The 22,278-nt window shown below is 44.4% G+C and overlaps 1 protein-coding gene across 4 annotated transcripts in view; it reads left to right on the forward strand.

Annotated features, from left to right (window-relative positions):
- TRMT9B (tRNA methyltransferase 9B (putative)) overlaps positions 1–22,062 on the forward strand; it is a 38,515-nt gene extending 16,453 nt beyond the window's left edge. Inside the window, exons 1-4 of one of the 4 annotated variants that reach the window (XM_074992832.1) lie at positions 10,344–10,405; positions 11,203–11,298; positions 14,096–14,269; positions 20,837–22,062. In XM_074992832.1, coding sequence (XP_074848933.1) covers positions 20,887–21,849 — 963 coding nt within the window. In that variant the 5' untranslated portion in view covers positions 10,344–10,405; positions 11,203–11,298; positions 14,096–14,269; positions 20,837–20,886 and the 3' untranslated portion in view covers positions 21,850–22,062. Of the gene's footprint in view, positions 1–3,339; positions 3,506–10,340; positions 10,406–11,202; positions 11,299–14,095; positions 14,270–20,836 lie in introns of those variants that run through there. The other 3 variants (XM_074992831.1, XM_074992834.1, XM_074992833.1) reach the window with 3 other exon arrangements.
- The last annotated feature ends 216 nt before the right edge of the window (positions 22,063–22,278 follow it).

The raw sequence follows: 22,278 nt of genomic DNA on the forward strand, positions 1-22,278 counted from the left end.
GCAAGTGTAGACAAGCCCTAAGTGTAAATGGTTTGAAGAGAGAGACAATTTTGGGGAAGAATGGGCCTCTGGAAGGATCCCCCAGGGACTGCGCTTCTACCTGCTGTTTTGGAGTCTGGCAAAGCATCTTCCAGACTCCAAATCATGTGACCCTATGCTAATGAGGTGCCGGGAATTTACATCTGTGCCTCATTGGCATATTTCAGGCCGTTTATTAGCATGCCACTTTCGGAGAAAGTGCCATGTGTAGAAATGGCCATTGTTTCTTCGTTAGGATAAATTACTCAGCCTTTGATCTTATAATTTGTTTACGTAGGTATTGATGATTGCATGTGTCATATAGGCTGCGTCTACACTAAAGAAGGGGGCTCTTTCGAAAGAGTGTATGGAGTGTCTACACACAAAAAGCATTCTTTCGAAAGTAAGTTGAAAGAATGTGGTGCTCCTTTTGAAATCACTCTTCCTTTCCTGTTTCAGGAAGAGTGCCCTCTTTCAAAAGAAAACGTGTGTAGATGCACTGCAGGGCCCTTCTTTTTTGAAAGAACAGTCTTCATTTTCGATCCCTGGCCTGTTCTTTCAAAAGAGTGGGGGCTGTGTGGATGCTTTTTCAAAAGAGCAGATCACTCTTTTGATCTACTTTTTTGTGTGTGGGTGCACTCTTTCGAAAGACGTTCTTTCGGAAGAGATCTTCCGGAAGAGCTTTTTTGAAAAGATCTCTGTCGTGTAGATGTAGCCAAAGTGGCTGGCCCTTCTGAAGGGAAGTAGGTCTCAGCCCATGTGTGGCCTGACTATTTACTTCCCTGGGTGGAGAGTATGAATGGAGAGTGACAGGTGGTCATATGAATGAACCGGCCTTTGGGGAGTGTGGGTGTCAGAGGGGATACGGGGGAAATCCAGACGAGTGTTATATGTCAAGTGTCAGATGTGGTTTCTGTCATTTTCAAATGCAATCAAATGAACCATTTTAGTACTTTTATCCATATGGCATGTTACTTCATTCTTCAGGGGAGATCTGTAAACAGGCTTTAGTTTCTGCTGGCTACCTGAATCAAAACACTAGATGAGTAAGGAGTTCTCTTTTTCTGATGTGGAGAAGTAATTGCTGAATAGGCCATCAGTAATGGGAATAAACATGAAGAATGCCATATAAATGCTTGCAACTGTAACATCTTAGTTTGTGATCTCATCAGACCTCAGGAGATAAAGAAGGATGGCCTGGTTGATACTTGGATTGGAAAATATAAAGAAAAAACAAGGGCACTGCAAACAAGTAATGGTGATAGTTGAGTGGAGGTACTTGTGACAGGGGTGCAGTCACAGAAGACCCCTTGGGATGTTCCCCAGTATGCTGATCATGCCACCGACTTTCATCTTCTTGCTCTCTGAGGCTCTTCCACCACTCTGTCCTGCTGAGCCAGATCCTCTGGTCTCCCCAAGGCAAGGCGTGGGGTTGGGGTTACCACCTTCCTGCAGAGCAATGAAGAAATGGTTTAACCACAGCTCTGGGTGGAAGCAGTTCTAGGGCACAGCACCCAGGAAGTCAACCCCCAGAAGGGATCAAAGCTCCCCATAGAATATTCTGTCTGTGCAAAAGATTTATTAATGAAAAAGATGTGTACTGTGGTACACCTACCCAGGGGGAAGCATAGCTCAGAGGTTTGAGCATTGGCCTGCTAAACACAGACTCATGAGCTCAATCCTTGAGGGGGCCATTTAGGAATGTGGGGCAAATAGATTTAATAAAAGAAAAAAAAAGGGATGGTACTTGATCCTGACAAGAAGGCTAGGGGATTGGACTTGATGACCTCCCAAGGTCCCTTGCAGATCTATGAGGTGTGTATCTACATATATTTTAAGCCCTTACTGGGTTAGATTATGAACAAGAGTAAGCAAAACAGAAGGATTTAATTGGTTGTAGATAATGACGAGCAGATTAAAATGAGTTAGCAAATCAAAGCAAAGAGAAAACACATTGCTAATATTATTCCACTAAAAATCTAGTTGTTTTTGTATCAGATGAGATCTTTAGGTCAGAAATGTTCTTATTGTGACCTGGGCCTCCAGTAAAGTTCTCTGTATTCCTTAGGGTGTGTCAGGCAATTTGTAAGGCAGGCTCAAGACAAAGATGGAGCAGGCTGGGAAGAAGAGATGGAGGCAACCCCAGGGTCCCTTTATACCTTTCTCCCATGGAGGGGATTCCATTGCTCCCTTTGTGTAACAATATACTCCTAGAAGGAGCATGTCAGATGTGCAGGTCACCTGTCCAAATCCTTTTAATGCAATTATCCATTGCCTGTCTGTTGGATTACATGTTCACAGGAGAGTTCCTCAGATGTGGATTGACACCCATTAAGTTGTCTAAGTACTGCTATCCCCACCCAAGCCATACTCCCCCAGTAGCGTAGCTGCACCTCCTATTGAGTTCTTCACAGAGAGCAGTATTTGGAATACACATGTACAGACAATACTTACAATTTCAAGTATAAAAATGACATGCACAAAAGTAGAATTTACAGATCCAGCAAGTTATAACGTTAAAATTATAGGTCACATGTTACATTTTGTAAGAAGTATCTCTGAGATATGTATATATATATTCATAACCCACTTTCCATAAAGCATGGGGCTTGGGTGGGGGTGCATCACAGTACTTATCTCTGAATCTGTACCTGTTGGGTGCCACAGCATGGCCTTGGCAGCACTGTGCTTTAGATAGTGCCATCTTTCAGATGAGGTATTAAACTGAGCTCCTTATTAAACTGGGTAGAAATGGAAAAAAAATAATAATTTTTTTAAAATGTTGATGAAAAGTCTCCAAAAACTTCTAACCTATGAGGGATTAAGGGACATCACTGCCCTTTTTTTTTTGGCATGGTTTAAGGATTTCAGTGTCGATGTCCTCACCAAATTTCAGTTCAGGTAATGACATTCTGCTTACGTAAATTTACCTGCAGTTTCAACTGGATGCAGTACTCTTCACTTTGTGCCCAAAAGTATTGCGTGATGTTTCACAGTGCACAGCAGCATTTGATGAGTTGCACTCCAGAGATGCGTACATTTCATTAGCGAAGTTACATTGCAAATGTGAATATCTGTGCACGTTATTGAAACAAATGGTCTTTGGGCATAGTGTTGTGCCCACTGAAGTCAACAGCAAAACTCTTCTGACTTCCGAGGTGCAGTCACTGACCTTATGTGACAAAAAGGCACATTATAAATGAGTCTTACAATTTTATAAATGTGAACTTAGACATACTTGTAAAACACTACAGACATTTACAACCTGTGCTACGGCCATTTATGTTCTGCTATATGTAATGTTTGTCTGATATGTCTTAGGCTGTATTCAGGATGGAACATGAGGCTGCCGAATTGGAAAATCAGCATGTACATAGTGTATATGAAAGCACAGCCTCCTATTTCAATGACCTGCAGAGCAAAGCATGGCCTCGTGTTCGTCAGTTTCTGTTGGAGCAAAAGCCTGGCAGTCTCATTGCTGACATAGGTAAGTTTCTGTGGCTTTGGGGTGAAAAACCATGTGTCATTGTTTGTTTTCCATATTGAACTCTGCTGTGCAGGGATATTCCAAACAACATGTGAGAAAATGGACATTCTGTACCTAAAAATCAAAGCGAATGGAGAGAAATGTGCTCTTACATATCTTATTACTCTATCAGATAAAAACTTCTGTCTGCATGTGTCTATTTCAAAGTTAATGGAACAAATCACTATAATAACAATTACACTTTTGCCTTTCCTCAAGTGAGGAAAACCAGGGGCGCTTATCATGTCCTGATTCAAGGGGTGTGGAGATGGGGGCTCCAGGAAGGAACGAGGGTATCAGGGAAGGCCCAGGGCTCTGGGATGCTGTCCTTCCCATGGAGTTAAAGGCTAAAGAGGGCCCAGTCTTGTGAGGTCACAGCCGTCCTGTCCGTGAACCCCAGTTACACCTCTGGTGGGAGCAGGACTGCTGATCCTCACCCCTGCTCACACCTCCAAGCTGTCTCCCTGGCAGGTTTCCTCAGGCCAGTGCAATGGTGCCGGCAGCAGTGGGACTGAAGCGCAGCTGGTGTGTGCGAGTCACTCTCTGTGTCATTGATGGTGGGCACGAATCCTGAGTGGTGCTGTGACCTCATTTTCCAGGTTACAATACCCCACGGTGAAGACAAATAAATGCCTACAAAGTGAGCTTAATAATGCTCTCAAACATAACCTGAGGCACTCAGAGTAGTTCTATGTTTATTTAAATCAAGCCAGGATGTGTGAGTCCTAAAAGATCCAGGCTTGGTGTAGAGTTTGGGGTTTGGTTTAGTTTTTCCTCCTATCAGCACAAAAATGTCTTGTTACTTTGTGAAAGCTTGAAGCTAAACCCATGGGCATTTTTTAATTTGCTCTGGTGATGGAGGTAACTTTGTTTGAACTGGTCCTAATCACGAGATATGTAAGAGTACTCATAAGTATTTATGTCTTCTTTTGAATATTGGATTGCTTTTGAGAGTAGATGTGTTGATTGATAGCCTAAATCACAAAATCCGTTTTAATAGGATGTTTTTGGTTAAAAAAAATCTTTTGTTTTACACATTGCATACAAAAGATAATAGTATGGGATGTCTCTTGGTGCATGATACTCATATTTTTCCTTCATGAGGATAAATCACTCAGCCTTTGAATTTGTTTACATAGAAATTGATTATTGCATCTGTTACATGAAGGCTGTTCCTTCTAAAGGGACATAGGTCTCAGGCCACCTGTGACCCAGCTATTTATTTCCCCAAGAGGAGAGTAAAAATATGGAGTAACAGGTGGTCATGTGAGGGAACCAGACCTCTGACAGTGTAGAAACACACTACAAAAAATAGCCAAGAGGGGTAGCAGCATAAAATTGCCAGAAGAGAGTCTCTTCTGCTGTGATCCCAGAGGAAGGGAATTGTGGCTGGGCAGAAGGCCCCACCTTGAAGTTTTGTTTTCCTTTGGGGAGAGACAAGGCAGGGTGGGTAGGCCTTGTGTATATTCCAGTGCCTTAGAGAACAAGTAAGAGGCCATACCTTGCGTAAAGGCTTGTGTTTGACTTGGAACTTTGTGAATAAAACCAGACCCTGAGAAGGGGTGTTACTTTTTAAGTTCATCGAAGAACCAAAATTGTTGAACTGAGGCAGGGCACTCCATAGGCACCCTGGACATGAAGGGTACATGTGAGACTTTTGACTTTGTCACATCTTCATGAAAACTTATGTACTTTGCTTATACTTAATATTTATAGGCTGGGTCTACACTTGCCCCCAACTTTGAACGAGGCAAGTTAATCAGGGCGACGGGAGATTACTAATGGAGTGCTGCAGTGAATACGCAGCACTTCATTAGGCTAATTCTGCCCTGTGGCAACTTCAAAGCTTCAAACTTTGAAGTGCCAGCATGCGTGTAGCTATGGGCATTTCAAAGTCCCTTTATTTCTCCGCATGCCGGCGCTTCAAAGTTTGAAGCTTCAAAGTCGCCGCGAGGGAGAATTAACCTAGTAAAGTGCTGTGTATCCTCTGCAGCACTTCATTAGTAATTGCCCTCATTAACTTGACCCCTTCAAAGTTGGGGGCAAGTGTAGACAAGCCCATACTTTAGTATTTTAATAAATACTACTGCAAATTAAGATGACATACATACAGTAACATGAGGTACCAAAGGAGTTAGCAATATCAAGTTTCATTCTGATGTGGAAATGTGAACTGTTGCATTAATTTAGACAGAATAAAAGGCCTGAATCAGAGGTATTAACATTACTTTGTCTTTGCCCAACATTAAACAGTGTTAAAGAAGGTTCATGGTTTGATGCTGTTATAGAGACCTCCGCCTGCTCAAGTATGATGGAAATCACGCCGTATAATTAATGTTAAAGGTTAGAAACTTCCCAGTTAAAACACAGAAAAGGAAGAGACAACAAAAAAACAAACCCCACCAAAAATAAAATTGAGGCTATATCTAGATTTCAGGGATTTGTTGTCGGAAGTTTTTGTCAGAAGATATCAGAAGAGTGCGTCCAGACACCAAAGCAGAACTCGAGTGATCTGCTCAGTTGACAGAGAGTGGCTGGACTGCCTGGTCACTCTCTCAACAAAATGGACAACTGGAAGCACAGCAGGCAGGACTGCCTCGTGTCTCAGAAGCCCTGTCTGTTGACAGAGACTCTCTGGAATGTCCAGACTGGCCTTCTGTTGACAGAGATCCGTCGACAGAGACGTTATTCCTTGCGGGAAGCAGCCAGAGGCTGTCGACAGCAATGCTGCATTCTGTTGACTGACTGTCGACAGAACAGCTTGGAAATCTGAACACTCCTCAGGTTTTGCTGACAGAGTGCCAGTCAGGAAGGGATAGCTCAGTGGTCTGAGTGTTGGCATGCTAAACCTGGGGTTGTGAGTTTAGTCCTTGAGGCTGCTATTTAGGGATTGGGGCAAATAGATATCAGGGATGGTGCTTGGCCCCTGCTAAGAGGGTAGGGGACTGGACTAGATGACCTGCTGAGGTCCCTTCCAGTTCTAGGAAATGTGTGTCTCCAATTATATGTCCCCTAGACAATACAAGTACAAAAAGAGCAATCAAGGACAATAAAGCCATGGCAGAGAGACTGCATGATTTCTTTGCTTCAGTCTTCATGGCTGAGGATATTGGGGAGATTCCCAAACCTGCACCATTTTTTGTGGGAAATGAAACTGAGGAACTGTCCCAGATTCAAGTGTCATTAGAGGAGGTTTTGGAACAAAAAGATAAACTTAATGTTAACAAATCAGTGGGACTGGATGGTATTCATCCAAGGGTTCTGAAAGAACTCAAATGAGAAATTTCAGAGCTATTAACACTAGCTTGTAACCTGTCCTTTGGATCAGCTTCCGTACCTAATGACTGGAAGATAGCTAATGTGACACCAATATTTAAAAAGGGCTCTAGAGATGACCCTGGCAATTATAAACTGGTAAGTTTAACGTCAGTTCCGGGCAAACTAGTTGAAACAATAGTAAAGAACAAAATTGTCAGGCATGTAAGAAGAACATAATTTGATGGGCAAAAGTCAACATGGTTTCTGCAGAGGGAAATCGTGTCTTACCAATCTGTCAGAGTTCTTTGAAGGGGTTAACAAGCTGCAGATGGGGAGATCCAGTGGATATAGTACACTTAGATTTCCAGAAAGCCTCTGACAAGGTACCTCATGAAAGGTATATAAATTAAGTTGTCATGGGATAAGAGGGAAGGTCCTTTCATGGATTGAGAACTGGTTAAAAGACAGAAAGCAGAGGGTAGGCATAAATGGTAAATTTGCCGAATGGAGAGGGGTAACTAGTGGTGTCCCCCAAGGGTCAGTCCTAGGACCAATCCTGTTGAATTTATTCATAAATGATCTGGAGAAGGGGGTGAGCAGTGAGGTGGCAAAGTTTGCAGATGACGCTAAACTGTTCAAGATAGTCAAGACAAAGGCAGACTGTGAAGAACTTCAAAAAGATCTCATCAGACTGAGCGATTGGACAACAAAATGGCAAATGAAATTTAATGTGGATAAGTGTAAGGTAATGTACATTGGAAAAAAATAATCCCAGCTATCCTTACAATATGATGGGGGCTAATTTAACTATGACTAATCAGGAAAGAGATCTTGGAGTTATTGTAGATAGTTCCTTGAAAACATCCACGCACTGTGCAGAGGCAGTCAAAAAGGCAAAAGAGGATGTTAGGTATTATTAAAAAAAAGATAGAAAATAAGACAAGGAGTATCTTACTGCCCCTACATAAATCTGTGGTACGCCCACATCTTGAATACTGTGTACAGATGTGTCTCCTCATCTAAAAAAAGATATCCTGCCGCTGGAAAAGGTTCAGAAAAGGGCAACTAGAATGATTAGGGGCTTGGAACAGGTCCCATATGAAAGAGGCTAAAAAGATTGGGACCTTTCAGTTTAGAAAAGAGGGGGCTGAGGGAGAACATGATAGAGGTATATAAAATTATGACAGGTGTGGAGAGGGTGAATAATGAGAAGTTATTTACTTGTGCCCATAATACAAGAACTAGGGGACACCAAAGCTACGTCTACACGTGAAGCCAACATCGAAATAGCTTATTTCGATGTAGCAACATCGAAATAGGCTATTTCGATGAGTAACGTCTACACGTCCTCCAGGGCTGGCAACGTCGATGTTCATCTTCGACGTTGCGCAGCACCACATCGAAATAGGCCCTGTGAGGGAACGTCTACATGCCAAAGTAGCACACATCGAAATAAGGGTGCCAGGCACAGCTGCAGACAGGGTCACAGGGCGGACTCAACAGCAAGCCGCTCCCTTAAAGGGCCCCTCCCAGACACAGTTGCACTAAACAACACAAGATACACAGAGCCTACAACTGGTTGCAGACCCTGTGCCTGCAGCATGGATCCCCAGCTGCCGCAGCAGCAGCCAGAAGCCCTGGGCTAAGGGCTGCTGCCTACGGTGACCATAGAGCCCCACAGGGGCTGGAGAGAGAGCATCTCTCAACCCCTCAGCTGATGGCCGCCATGGAGGACCCCGCTATTTCGAAGTTGCGGGACGCGCAACGACTACACGGTCCCTACTTCGACGTTGAACGTCGAAGTAGGGCACTATTCCTATCCCCTCATGGGGTTAGTGACTTCGACGTCTCGCCGCCTAACGTCGAAGTTAACTTCGAAATAGCGCCCAGCGCGTGTAGCCGTGACGGGCGCTATTTCGAAGTTAGTGCCGCTACTTCGAATTAGCGTGCACGTGTAGACACGGCTCAAATGAAATTAATGGGTAGCAGGTTTAAAACTAATAAAAGAAAGTTCTTCTTCACTCAGAGCATAGTTAACCTGTGGAACTCCTTGCCAGAGGAGACAATGAAGGCTAGGACTGTAACAGACTTTAAGAAAGCTAGATAAATTCATGGAGGTTAGGTCCATAAAAAGCAGTTAGCCAAGGGTAGGAATGGTGTCCCTGACCTCTGGTTGTCAGAGGCTCGAGATGGATGGCAGGAGACAAATTGATTGATCATTGTCTTTGGTACCCCCACTGTGGGGCACCTGGTACTGGCCACTGTCGGCAGACAGGCTACTGGGCTGGATGGACCTTTGGTCTGACCCAGTATGGCCATTCTTATGTTCTTATGTTGACAAGACCCTCTAGTCCAGACATTGCCTGAGTGATGATGCAAAACAAACTTAAAACCCAATAAGAGCTCTTATGAAGAGAGTGAATGTAAGAATAGAGTCTCTTATTCAGCTAAACCAGGGGTCGCCAACTTTTTTTTTATTGAGGGCCACATGGCAACTTTTTACGTGTCCTGAGGGCCGAACACAAAATAGCCCCACACTGGCCCCCCATCCCCAGGTTTAATCCATCTCGGCTCCAAGCCCACCCCCCCCCGTTCCCAGGTTTCACCCCTCTCAACCCCAAATCTGCCCCCACGCTTAACCCCTCTCAGCCCCAAATCCAGGATTAACCTACCTCAGACAACGCCTGCTCTGCCCCGCTGCTCCTTCACAGTGGCTGCTGCCTTTCCTCTGTGTGGCCGCCCCGCCCAGCTCTCCTACTACCTTCTCCCATGTTCAAGGCAGGTGGCTCCCTGCCCTGCTGCACTGAAATAATGGAACTGAACTTAATTGGTTTAACGGCTGGATCCCTCCCACTGTCCTGCCAGCTGTTAAACCAATTAAATTTAGTTCCATTATTTCAGCACAGCAGAGCAGGGAGTGAGAGGAGGTGTCAGTGGTGGCAGCATCCGGAACCACAAGTGGCTCCTTAAAGAGCCACATGCAGCTCTGGAGCCGCAGGTTGCCAACCTCGCATCCCACACTCACTTTGCCAACTGGGATAAAATGGCACCGCTGCTGGCTTTGCAGGCTAGATGAAAGGGCTCTGCAGGCTGGATTCTGGCCTGCAAGCATTGGTCACCTGTGCGCTAAACAGTACCTCTTGGTTGGGAAGAAAGGCTTAGTTCTGTTCAAATCTTAGTTGGGAATGATACCCACCTTTCCACTTTCAGAAACTTGACAGACACAAGGGGGAGTAGCAACAGGATAGATAGTCTAGATCAGGGGTCGGCAACCTGTGGCTCTTTGAGGGGTCACTTGCGCCTCCAAGAGCTGCCGCCACTGAGTCCATGTGTGGCTTTGAAGGCTGCTGCCGCCACTCAAATGAAAACCTAAATTCAGTTGTGCACCATTGAACTAATTACATTTTGTTTCTTGTTTAACTGGCAGCAGCTGATGCTGCTGAGCAGTCAGCTGTGGCAGGGCAGGGAGCCCAGAATGGAAAGCCGACTGGGCAGGGAGCCACCCCACATGGGTGGACGTTAAGATGGCATGAAAGCTGTGCGGAGGAGAAGGGGCAGCTGAGCCTGCTCCTGCTGGAGCTGTGCAGCTGCACCGAGAAGGAGGTGATGGAGGGGAGCTGCAGGGGGAGGCAGCTGTTGAGGCAGAACTATGTGCTAAGGTGCATTAAGCCTGGTGGGAAGGGCTCAGCAGGGTTAATTCTGGGTGCAGCAGGGAGGTTGGGGCTCAGAGGGTTTAAGCTGGGGGCGGTGGGGGCGGGTTGGAGCTCAGAGAGGTTAAGTCTGGGGCCAGGGGTGTAGGTTAAGGCTCAGAGGGGTAAAGCCTGGGGGTGGGGTGGAGGAGGTTGGGGCTAGGGGGTTAAGTCTGGGGTTGGGGCCCAGAGATGTTAATCCTGGTGCTGGGGGGTGAGTTTGCGGCATGGGGGGAATAGGGGGCAGATTTGGGGGCTGAGGTGGGTAAAGTCTGGGGATAGGGGTAACAGCTTTCTGACTGGCATAAATCATTGTGTGTGCGCTGTTCTTGAAACGGGTGATAAAAAGCACGGCTTGACGTTATTTATTAAGGACTGCCTTGTATTCACGTGCATTGCGGCTCTTGAAGGATTGATTTTATAACTGAATTTGAAAAAATGGCTCTTATTGCAATTTCAGTTGCAGACCCCTGGTCTAGACAGTGCTTGGTCCTGCCCTGAGAGCAGGGGACTGGTCTCAATGACCTCTTGAGGTCCTCTCCAGTTCCAGGGTTCTATGATTCTGTGACTCTGTCATAGTAAATATGAGGGGAATGCAGGTTTTGTTGAGGTCCGTAGGAAGTATGGGGGCTGCTCAGTTACTGCTGGATGCATTGGGCTGGTGAGTGAGCCATGCTGTTACTCTGGATCCTGTCTCACCTTTCTGACTAGGGACATCACACCAGCTTCTGAGACTGAGAAGAGCTGGATTAGCTGTCTCAAACCACCATGCTGAAGCTGTGAGATACAGTTGATTTCTTGGGTCAGGTAAAAAGCGGAAGTGGGGGCGTGGGACGGAAGAAAGATAATGAGGGATGGAAAGGGACACATGAGAGAGGGAAGACAAAGCATTATTAAGCATGTATTAGGTTGGGTGGGGTCTTCACTGTTGAAGTGAGTGTAGTACTCCTTACTCATAGACTATTATGGTGTGATGTCATGATGATAATTCTTCCACTGCAGCTGATGTGATAATATAAATTCCTTTTTCTCCCTCAAGCATCTTTTTAAGGGTAGTTGGTGGATTGGGCCATCCTCTAATTATTTAGCCCATCAATAAGGCCTAATTTCTGAAGCTCCAATTTTGGTGTATTAATTTCCTGAACCTTATTACTGTTTTTTTACCATCTTAATGTTAACCAAATCATTGAGTGGCTTTTTCTGTTTAAACTTTTTCTTATCTCTTTACTTAAATAATTTCATATAGCCAGCCATTGTAGCAGTTCATAAACCTCCACCCATTTTTCACTAGTCAGGCTAACAATTATTACAGGAAAAAGTTTATTTGCAGCGCAAAAGTGTTTTTGGTTTCTTAATTCCAGAGTATGCACTGAGATTACAAAAAACAGTGCTGTAAGAGCTACCCTTCAGTTAACTGCATTAAAGGATTTTAATCAATATATACACAATTTCCATTTTAATTTAGTGTACCTGCTACTAACATAATCCATTTTACTTTTATTTTGATTTAACAACTCCCACTGTCTTATTAACACTCATATCTTAAGGTTTCATCACATATTTATGGCTTTCAATATATTAATCTCTTTCATTTCTCTTGAGCATTATTCTGCGGAATAATACTGGTTTTTTGCACCAGCAATCTGCTCTTTTTTTACCACGTTGAGCGGTTCTGCTGTTCTCTCACAGTTACTGTGCTGTCTTTGTAGATAATGTTGCATATTACCTTCAATGAAAGCAGTGGGGCTGCAGGCTGCAGTGCTGTTTCTAAAGATAACTCCGGACGTTAAATTTAATTACTAAGACTAAAATGGTTCTCTTTGCATAGCTGTTCTCCTGCCTCCAGGGTGTAAACTTTCAGATAGCATTCTCTACCACTGAGCCATAACAGGACTGAATGTTCTCTGATGTGATTTTGAAAAGTGCCTGTAATGCATATGGTATTGAAGAGCATTCTGGGATATTTCAGTTTAAAACCTCATCGATCCTTTAATATTACTAAACATACTTTCAGGTGGAACACACGTTCTTTAGATGCCCACTGCAATTACAAATGTGCACTTGTAGCTTATTAAAACAATAATAAAAACGGATGCGCCTGTAACACTGAAATAGTTCTTTGTTTCATAGAAACCAATGAATTTTGGTCATCTTCAAATCTGCATTTGGAGGTTAAAATTCCTTGACTTGTTTGTGCTCCAGATCCATATTCAGCAGTCGGGGGCAAATCCTTCCTTCTCCTCTGCAATCACAGAAGTCTCCATGGCTCTAGGAATGTTGCACAACATGGAGAGCATGGTTTGTAGGTTCTGGGAGAGTGGTACATAGGGTTGTCAGACGTCCAGCAATGTGTGGGACAGTTCCGCATTCCCACTACAATCCCGCATCCCGTATTATGCAAAACTGTCCAGCTGGACATTTTGCCTTAATGGGAGACATAGAAATTGTCATGAAAATTACCCCCGATCAGGGTTCCCGCAGCTGAGGCTGCTGACAGCGGATGGCGCACAGATGCTCCCAGACGCTGGGCGCCACTGCAGGGACCTCTGCCTCCCCAGCTGGGCTCAGTGCCAAGCCAGCTTCCAGAGGCAGAGCCGTGGGTTACCTGCACCCCCAACCTCTCGGCGGGGATTTCATGGCTGGTGCTGCTGGTGTGCTCAGTGCCCCAGCCACAAGGCTGCGGGGTGTCCCCCCAGCTGGGGATTCTACGGCTGGCACTGCTGACAGGGCTCGGTGCACCAGACGGTTCCCAGCTGGGGCTGCAGGTCCCCCGCATCACCCTGGCCAGGGATCTCCTGGCTGGTGCTGTTGGCAGGGCTGCATGTCCCAGCCGGCTCCCAACCATGGGACTGCAGGTCACCCTGCCCCAGTTTTTGGAAATGTTTTGTGAGTCAGGCAGCCCTGGCTGGGGATCCCATGGGTGGGGCTGCCTGTCCCACATAAGTTTTCCAAAAATCTGGCAACCCTGGTACATATGGCATGGAATTTAGGTCAACAGTGGCTACAGGTTGGAGATCAGGGGCTGGGCTGTAGGAGCCACTACTCTTCAGTGATCCTCTTGTTTGCTCCCTCATTCCTCTTGAAGGCGGTGCGTTAGGGATGGGGCTAGTAGCAGCTGTGTTGCAGTAGTCCATTCTCTTCTATCTCCCTAGCCCATCCACAGAGAATTCCACTGCACAGTTTTTAGGCTGTATGGGAGGAATGGGGCATAGCTGCATGTGCAGAATTTCTATTGACATAGAAAGGGTTTTTGCATTCTGACGAAATATATACATTGTGTGTCAGGGAAGAGAATTTTGGTCCTTTGTTTTATTCATGGTTTATTGATGATCTTACCTCTGTGCCATGAATTTATAAAGCTTTCTTGTTGCTGTTGTAGATACTGTTCCATGTCTGATTATATGAATATATAATTTTAGAGGGACAAAATGATTTCAATGGAATTGAGCAGGATCATTGCATTTTCTAGGATTGTTTTAAAATTAAAAGATTTTTGAGAGTATTTCAACACAAAATGTTTTTACTTTTTCCATAAGGGATGACCCGTGGGATGAAGGAATCTCATAATAGGGTGCTTCCTGTAATAAAGCTTATTGTTTTATAGGATGTGGGACTGGAAAATATCTCAGTATCAACAATCAGCTGTTTAATCTGGGCTGTGATTACTGTGAACCTTTGATAAAGATTGCGAGGAAGAAAGGCTGTGAAGTCTTGGTATGTGACAACCTTAATCTTCCCCTTAGGGATCAGTGCTTCAATGCAATCATCTCCATTGGAGGTAAGAGAATACAGTAGAATGTTTATTCTTTTCCAAAGTAAATATGAAATATTTTGGATTGTTTTTGCAGTTAGCTCTTATTCCTCATTGTGGTGATTATTTTTAAACCACTCAGCTATCTGTAAAATCTTATAAAACAGAGTTTTATGGTAGGAAAATTAAGAACAAATTTGTATTCCATTTAATTTCATGACACTGTACCATATATGTGTGTAGCCTTTGTACATACCAGGGAAAAAGGTTTGTTTTTAACTCATGTTAAGTGATGTGTATTAAGATTCTAGTGTAAACAAGTCAAGTTGTAGTTTTAAAAACATGTAACTAGTTAAGGCAAACATTTTCCCCCTGCTGTGGATCTACTTGGACCAACTAACCTGACCAAAACCTACGAGTCGGCTAGCATGTGTTAAGATTGTACCTTTTTTTCTGGAGCAGACATGGGATAAGAGTTCAGAACTACCTAAGGAATTTAGGTGCTTGATGTCCTGTTGAATTTCATTTTTAAATGTATTACCCATATCCTCTTGCATGTGTAAGACCTGATCTTCACTAGGATATTGTGTTGAGCTTAGATGACTTAGGTTGATTTTCCTAGCAATAAGTCCACACTACAGGATCTGTTCTGCCAATTTTAAGGGCTTCTAAGGTTGATTTTGGTAATCCTGCTTTCCATGAAGTTTAATACTAAATTTGACTTTCATGGTCGACTTTAGGATAGTGTGGACAGGGCGTTGTGAAATTGTGTTCTTGGCCTCCTGCAGTTATCCCACAGTGCCCCAATGTGGTCACTTTGGGCACTAGTTTCAGCTCTGCTGCTTTCCCAGGTGTTCAGGAAATGGCTCAGGAAAGTTTGAATTTCATTTCCTGTTTGGTTAGCATGGTGATCGGAGCAGGCAGCGCGTCAGCAGCACATCTGGCCGTGAATTCCCAGGGTCACAGACAACATCCGGGATGGAGTGTACAGGAGATCCAGGACCCTATTGCTGGGCAGAGGGAGTGGGGGAGATGAAGCTGTGGTGGCAGAACTACAAAGCAGCAAACAAACCGCAGACATCTATGGCAAAATCTCACAGGTCTTGGTGGAAAAAGGAGTTTCTCCCGTCGACCTCCTGCTGTGGGATTGGCAGGAAAATTGATTCAGGATATGTCAATTCCAGCTATGCAATTCATGTAGCTGGAGGTGAGTATCTTAAATTAATTTTTCCCTTAGTGTAGACCTGACCTTAGAGTGGCTTCTCCCCATGCCTGAGAAAAAGTGTGGGTAAAGCCCAGTATGCAGAGGACTATAAAGCATCTAAATCTAATGCCAGCAAAGGAGATAATACCCCAAAGTAACAGTATAACAGAGGAGAGAACTCTAGTGGAAAGAGGAAAATGGGATCTGGAGAAGGCAGTGATTAAGGCGAACTAATAATTAACCAGTATTTATAAATAAGCCAATTCCTCACGTCCCAGTTTCACAACCTCCTCCCCAATGGTTTCCTGATGTGGATGGCATGGCTGAAGTCGTGAATCCTTGGATGGCATCTGCAGGTGCTGTAGTGCTGCCCAGCTTAAAAAAAAAATCACTTGGTTCTGCCCCAGCTGTGATGGAGAACCTCTCCTGACTCCACTAGGGCTCAGAGGGTTCCCTGGTTTGGAATCACCCTTGGGTCTTGGCTGGCTTTTGGTGGGGAGTGCGAGATCAGCACGCTATTTCTCGCTCTCTCTCTCTGTCTGGATGTGGGGCACTGCAATGGTAGAGCCACCTGGTCCCTGCAGCTGGAGTCTCAGAACAGTGCAACACCTCTGTCTGGAGGAAGATGGAATTTAGCAGGGACCTTCTATGCTGTGCTGCCTCTCACTCAGCTTCCCAACTCAAATCAAAACGCTCTCCTTTTATTTTTTTGGTCGGGCTTCCCTTCATCTTACCCCCATCTCCTGGTGCCCATTAACTGGCTTGTGGCTGTGCAGCCCTGTCCTTTCTTTGGTCTGCAGGACTGCTTGTCCAGATCACTCCATGTAGGAGCCTCCATACTTGGCTCCAGGAGCAATTTTTAATTCCTTCTCTACCAACCCCGAATCAAAGTATGCTGGGAATGGTATCAAAGGCTTTGGTTGCCATCTGAGTTGTAGCCTTTTGGGAGGACCCTTAGAGGCTCAGACCAGACTCCATAACAGTGGACACCCAAGTCAATCGCTGTAAGGTTATGTCTATACCAGCGGTTCCCAACCTTTTCCAGACAGAGACCCATTTTGACAATTCAGGAAGACGTGGTGACCCAAGGCAATTCGAAAATGCGGAGTGTGGGAGAGAAGGGAAGGCAGAGCTGTAACTAGCTAATTTTGCGCCTGAGGCAAGAATATAAAATTGTGCCTCCTCATGTTTATATAGTCCTAATAGTTATTTCATAGCAAATGGGAAATATATTCATAAAAAAACACTACGTTTGTTATAGTTAATCAGAGTTGTGGTGGTGGAAAGACACTCATCCCCAAACTGCTCCTCCCCTCCCACCCCACCTCACCCCACAACCAGGGGCTAGGAGAATCACACTCAGGGGCTAGAGGAGTCTAAGGGAGTCACACAGAGGAGGTAGGAGTCACTCGGGCTGCAGAGGGCTAGAGAAGTCACACTCAGAGGCTAGGAGAGTCACACTCAGGAGCTGGAGGGGGCCAAAGGAGGCTAAGGGAGTCACTCAAGGGCTTCAGGGGGCTAGGGGAGTCACACTCAGGAGCTGAAGAGGTCTGGAGGGGGCTAGGGGAGTCACACTCAGAGGGTAGGAGTCACTCGGGGGATAAGGGTGTCTCACTCAGGGGCTGCAGAGGGCCAGGGGAGTCACACTTAGAGTCTAAGAGTCACTCACAGGCTGGGGGGAGCTGGGGAGACACAGGGACCCCAGCAGCTGGAAATCAGCTGGGGCGTGGAGTGCCGGCCGGCAGCGCCAGCTGCTTGGGTATGGGGGGAACCCCAAACCCCTGCAGCTGGAAGCCGGCTGGGGCCCAGAGCCCTGGCCAGTATGGGGGTGGAAACCCCCCATCCCTGCAGCTGGAAGCTGGCTGGGGCTGGGGGACCCCCGACCCCGTGACTGGAAGCCAGCTGGGGCAGAACCCTGGTGGGGGATGGGGAGGACCCCCAACCCCTGCAGTAGGAAACCAGCTGGGACAGAGCCCTGGATGGCAGCGCCAGCTGTGGGAGCCCTGCTGAGGCCTAGGGGGGAACCCCATCTTCTGTAGAGGCTGGAAGCCAGGGAGCTGATCACCTCTGCCCTCCCTCCCAACCTCAGACTCAGGCCCCCATCTTACCTGAGCTGGGTGCTTCTCCTCAGGTATGCAGTTCTCTGCCCTGCAGCTGAAATGGTTCTCAATTTAATTGATTGGCTTAACTGCCTGACTGTTGTTAATCCAATTAAAAAATTTAGAACCATTTCAGGAGTATCAGAGGGGTAGCCGTGTTAGTCTGGATCTGTAGCAGCAACGAAGGGTCCTGTGGCACCTTATAGACTAACAGAAGAGTTTAGAGCATGAGCTTTCGTGAGTTAACTCACTTCTGCATCTGAAGAAGTGAGTTAACTCACGAAAGCTCATGCTCTAAACTCTTCTGTTAGTCTATAAGGTGCCACAGGACCCTTCGTTGCCATTTCAGGAGTGTGAATGGCTTCTTAATAGCCACCTGTGGAGCCACCCAGCCCAATGTAATGGTAATGGTGACCCATGTTAGGGTCCCAACCCACAGGTTGATAAACCCTGGTCTATACTATAATTAAACACCCTTGGCTGGCCCAAATCAGCTAACTCAGGCTTACAGGGCTCAGGCTTGTGTACTCTTTAACAGCAGTGCAGATGTTGAGGCTCAGTCTGGAGTCCAGGCTTTGGGGTCCTATGAGTCAAAGTCAGCTGTCATGGGCCAGCAATGGGTGTTCGATTGCATCATAGACGTGCCCTATGTTACAAGTAAAAAGACCACTCCATAAGTGGTGAGTAAAATGCCATGCCACAAACACAATACGTGCTTCAGTATGCTCAGAAGCAAACTTATACGCAAACAGGTTTTACCTCCCTTTGCTTTCACTTTCTCATTTATGAGATTCAGGCCAGATTCGGCTCTTTGCTGTCTCTGCACAATCCCACTGATAGCAAATCAATCTCGAACAGCTGCCTGCTTATATAATATGTATTATGTCAGTTACTATCCTGTCAAGAATAATTGTGCTCATCACATTTTTGTGCAAGTAAGAAGATGCCCTGAGGTTTGGTGTACCCATGTCCATCAAATTTTAGACTAATAAAAGCTCTTTGTTCCACTTTTGGAGATTGGAAAAAATGTGTGTAATGGATCTTGGGTGACCCTGGCCCTAGCAGAATCACATTCACTGAACATGTGTTCATATGCCTTGTGAACTGAGTATGGCCTTCGAGCCACTTATTGGCTGCAAGGAGATTATGTCATTTTAGCCATGAAGAGAATTTGACCCATTATCTGAGTCTCTTTCATACAGGAACTGTACAGGTGGTGTTGCCTGATTGTCTGTTACTGGTGGTGGACAAAGATCAGATAGCCATCCTGATTTTTTCAGTTCTGTCAGTTGCCTGTGATACCATTTACCAGAAGGTGTCGTGAGGATATGTGACTTGAAGTGTATTAAGTGTGAGACACACGCTCTGCTCTGTCTGTATCTCATTTGATCCCAGTGTTGGAGAAACTGGGGTTTTGCTGAAAGTGAGCTGGTTGAGCCTTGATCCGGGTAAGAATGAGGTAGCACAGACAGGATGGGGGAGAACTAGTAGAACCTATGATTGAGGGTGCATGCTCACTGTTTGTTCCTAGGTGTAATTGTGAGTCCTTAGCTGCTCCTACTTGTCCAGTTAACATCAATGGGGTTTATCACATGCACTTGGCAAGAAGGCTGCACACTCACTTTCACATTTTTGACCAGTTAAGACTCAGCTAGTTGGAGTAAGATGCATGTATGGTTGCAGTGCTGTTCACATAGGGCCACACCTTAAAATTGTTCAGAAATTTTGGCTAGCTCTAATTAATATGTAGCTCAACAGGAAGCACATTAATCTTCTATTTTGTGACCAGCCGATTTCTGGATGAAATTTAAAGTGTTGGCTTTCACATGTAAATCCCTGAGTGGTTCAGGTCGTTGCCTACTTCAGTCTGCCTCTTATCCTGTGTGGTCCATTAGCAGCTATGAACAGATGAGATTCTTGAGCCACCAGAACCCTTGTTCAAATTAAGGTCAGGTGTTCTCAAGAGTGTGTTTTCTGCTTCCTTTCCTGGATCAGTGAGAGCCTGGAACTGGTGGCTTTCAGGCCATGATGAAAAGCTTATTGGTTCTTCCAGGCATCTTCTATGAAAGAGGGGAGTAAGTCAATGGGCCTGTGAGTTCATGGAGAAGCGTTATAATGTTTTTAGCTTTGTTAATTAGTTCAATTCATATGATACTTTATATATCCACCTGGGGCTTTGGATAAACATACTTTCAATATATCTAAATTAACACGTAGTATTCAGAAATATTAGTTTAGTATTCAGTCATCTTTGGTTGTCATCCTCAGAACTTTTGCATGTTTGAGATACTTTCATTTAAGTTAGTAGGAGTGCAGTGGTTAAATGGGTCAGGGAGTCTCAGCTACTCACTTGTGGCTTAAAATTCTCCATTCAGGACATGATTAAGGTTAGATGGGACAGTGGATGGAAATTTGATACAGATACTTCGCTATTTGTTTCAGTTTGGAACACAGGCTGTAAAATTTCTAAATTCTCCACAAAGGAAAATTCTGAAAAAAAAGAAAAAAAAGTTTGTTTGGATTGATTGAAAAGTTTTTGTTTTGATTGTGTTGTGAAATGTTATAAGGCAAACAAGTTTAAAATAAAAATTAATTTGAAAATGAAAAGTCAAAATGTTTCATTCTGAAAACACTGAAAAGGAACATTTTGACATTTTTTGATTTTTTTTTCAGTTTTTCAAAGTGAAATTTCTGTAAAATTGACACAGTGTTGCCAATGATTTCTGTTTCGATGAAACTACATTTTCTGATGGGAAATAGTTCTGTCAAAGTTTTCTGACCAACTGTAGTTAAGGGGTGGTGGTAGGAAAGTATGGAGAAGGTTCGTACTGTTATTACCTTCTGCTGTACTTTGTCTATGGCTAGATAAAGGGTGAGAATTAAGCAGCTCACAGGTTGGATGTAGTTCACCAGGGTTAGCCCTAGCAGGCTGCTGCATGCTTTATTTATCTGAGTGTGCACAGAAATGGCCTCTTGTAGCTCCAGTTTGCTGCAGTTTGCCACCAGATACTTTAGCCAGACTGCGACCAGTGGGGGCTGGAAGTAGCCATACTGGCAGCTGCTCAGGTAAATAAAGCATCTGGCAACCCTCCAGAGGCTAACCTTTATGAACTGTGTCTGGCCCATGGGCCCCTTATTGCCCACTTCTGTGCTAGGTGGAAGATTTATGTTTCCAGCAAATCAGTTGAAATCTTTTGGGGGCAGTAAATTTACTGAAGATTATTTTAAAAAATAAACAGTGTAACAATTGCAGTATTTCACCTGAAATGCCTTTCCTTCCTTCCTTCACAGTGATTCACCATTTCTCAACTAAACAAAGAAGAATCAAAGCAATAAAAGAAATGGCAAGGGTGTTGATACCTGGAGGTCAGATCATGATTTATGTTTGGGCTATGGAACAAAAAAATCGTCACTTTGAAAAACAAGATGTATTTGTTCCATGGAATAGGGACTTGTGCTCTCGGCTTCTTTCAGAACCTAATCAGTCTGGACACAAGAGTGATGTTGGACATATTGTTAAGAAACACCCACAGCAACTGGAAGGCTCTGAATGTAGTTACCCAATAAATCTGAAACAGAAACTTGATACAAAAAGTTCCTATTGCTTAGCCAAAACCTGCTGCATGAACATGTCTGAAGAAGAGAAAAACAAATTCTATAGTGCTCTTGGGAGATCTTTTCGTTCATGGTTTTTCTCAAGATCCCTTGATGAATCATCCTTAAGAAAGCAAACTGAGAAAATGAAAACTCTGAAGAATGGAGGAGGATGGGCAAACAGTACCATATCCATTCAACCATCAAGACATTGCAGTTTAGACTTAGGTCACCATGGGCCACTGTTAAAAGGACAAAGCTTAGATGATGATGAAGTGTTTATGGAGAATGTACCTCTGAAAAAAACACAATGGATGACATCCTCAGGTGTAATAAGGGATTTAAATGGAGAACATGATGGGTTAGTTCTGAGCAAGAAAGAAGAAACAGCTTTTCTGAGTGGTCCTACGAAAGACAGGGACTACAACAGTGCTTATAGTAAAGATGAAGATGGTAAGCCTACTGCTAGCAAACTCTTCCATAGAACTTCAACAACTGACTCCACTGATTCTATTCTGGATGAAGCAATGGCCGTTGGAGACCAGGTTGTTGATGTGCTGGATACAAAAGCCTTCATGCGGTATTATCATGTTTTTCGTGAAGGAGAGTTATGCTGTCTACTGGAAGAGAATGTGCCGGAACTTCATATTATTAATTGTTGCTATGATCATGGGAACTGGTGCATTATTGCAGAGAAAATAGGAAAATAACTGTAAACTGAGCAAATCAAACACAATTTTGAAAATTGAAACTTTGAACACTGCTTCTTGAAGGTGTTCTGTGGTGTTGTAATTATGCAATATCAAAAGGAATTTGAGTCTCAGATAGTCCTGTTCCACCCATTTCTGATTTTACTTTGTATATCCATAAATACTGTGTATAAGAATGTAAAAGGCAAACAAAAATACTTGTGTTTTATTAAAGATAGGCATTTGAGAGTTTTATATTGCTTTTAGCAAATGCTTGTTTTTAAATGTACTTTTGTATGGAAAAATAAACAAAACATTTTTATAAGATGAGGTTCAGGACATCTTCTGTGAGAAATATTTGCCCAGTAAAAATCTTAAAAGCTTGGTACTGCAAACACTTAAGCATTTACTTAGTGGGATCCTGATTCAGCAGTTCATGCTTGTTTAGCA

This window comes from Carettochelys insculpta, chromosome 4, assembly GCF_033958435.1.
Source record: "Carettochelys insculpta isolate YL-2023 chromosome 4, ASM3395843v1, whole genome shotgun sequence".
In the NCBI taxonomy this organism is placed as follows: Eukaryota; Metazoa; Chordata; order Testudines; family Carettochelyidae; genus Carettochelys; species Carettochelys insculpta.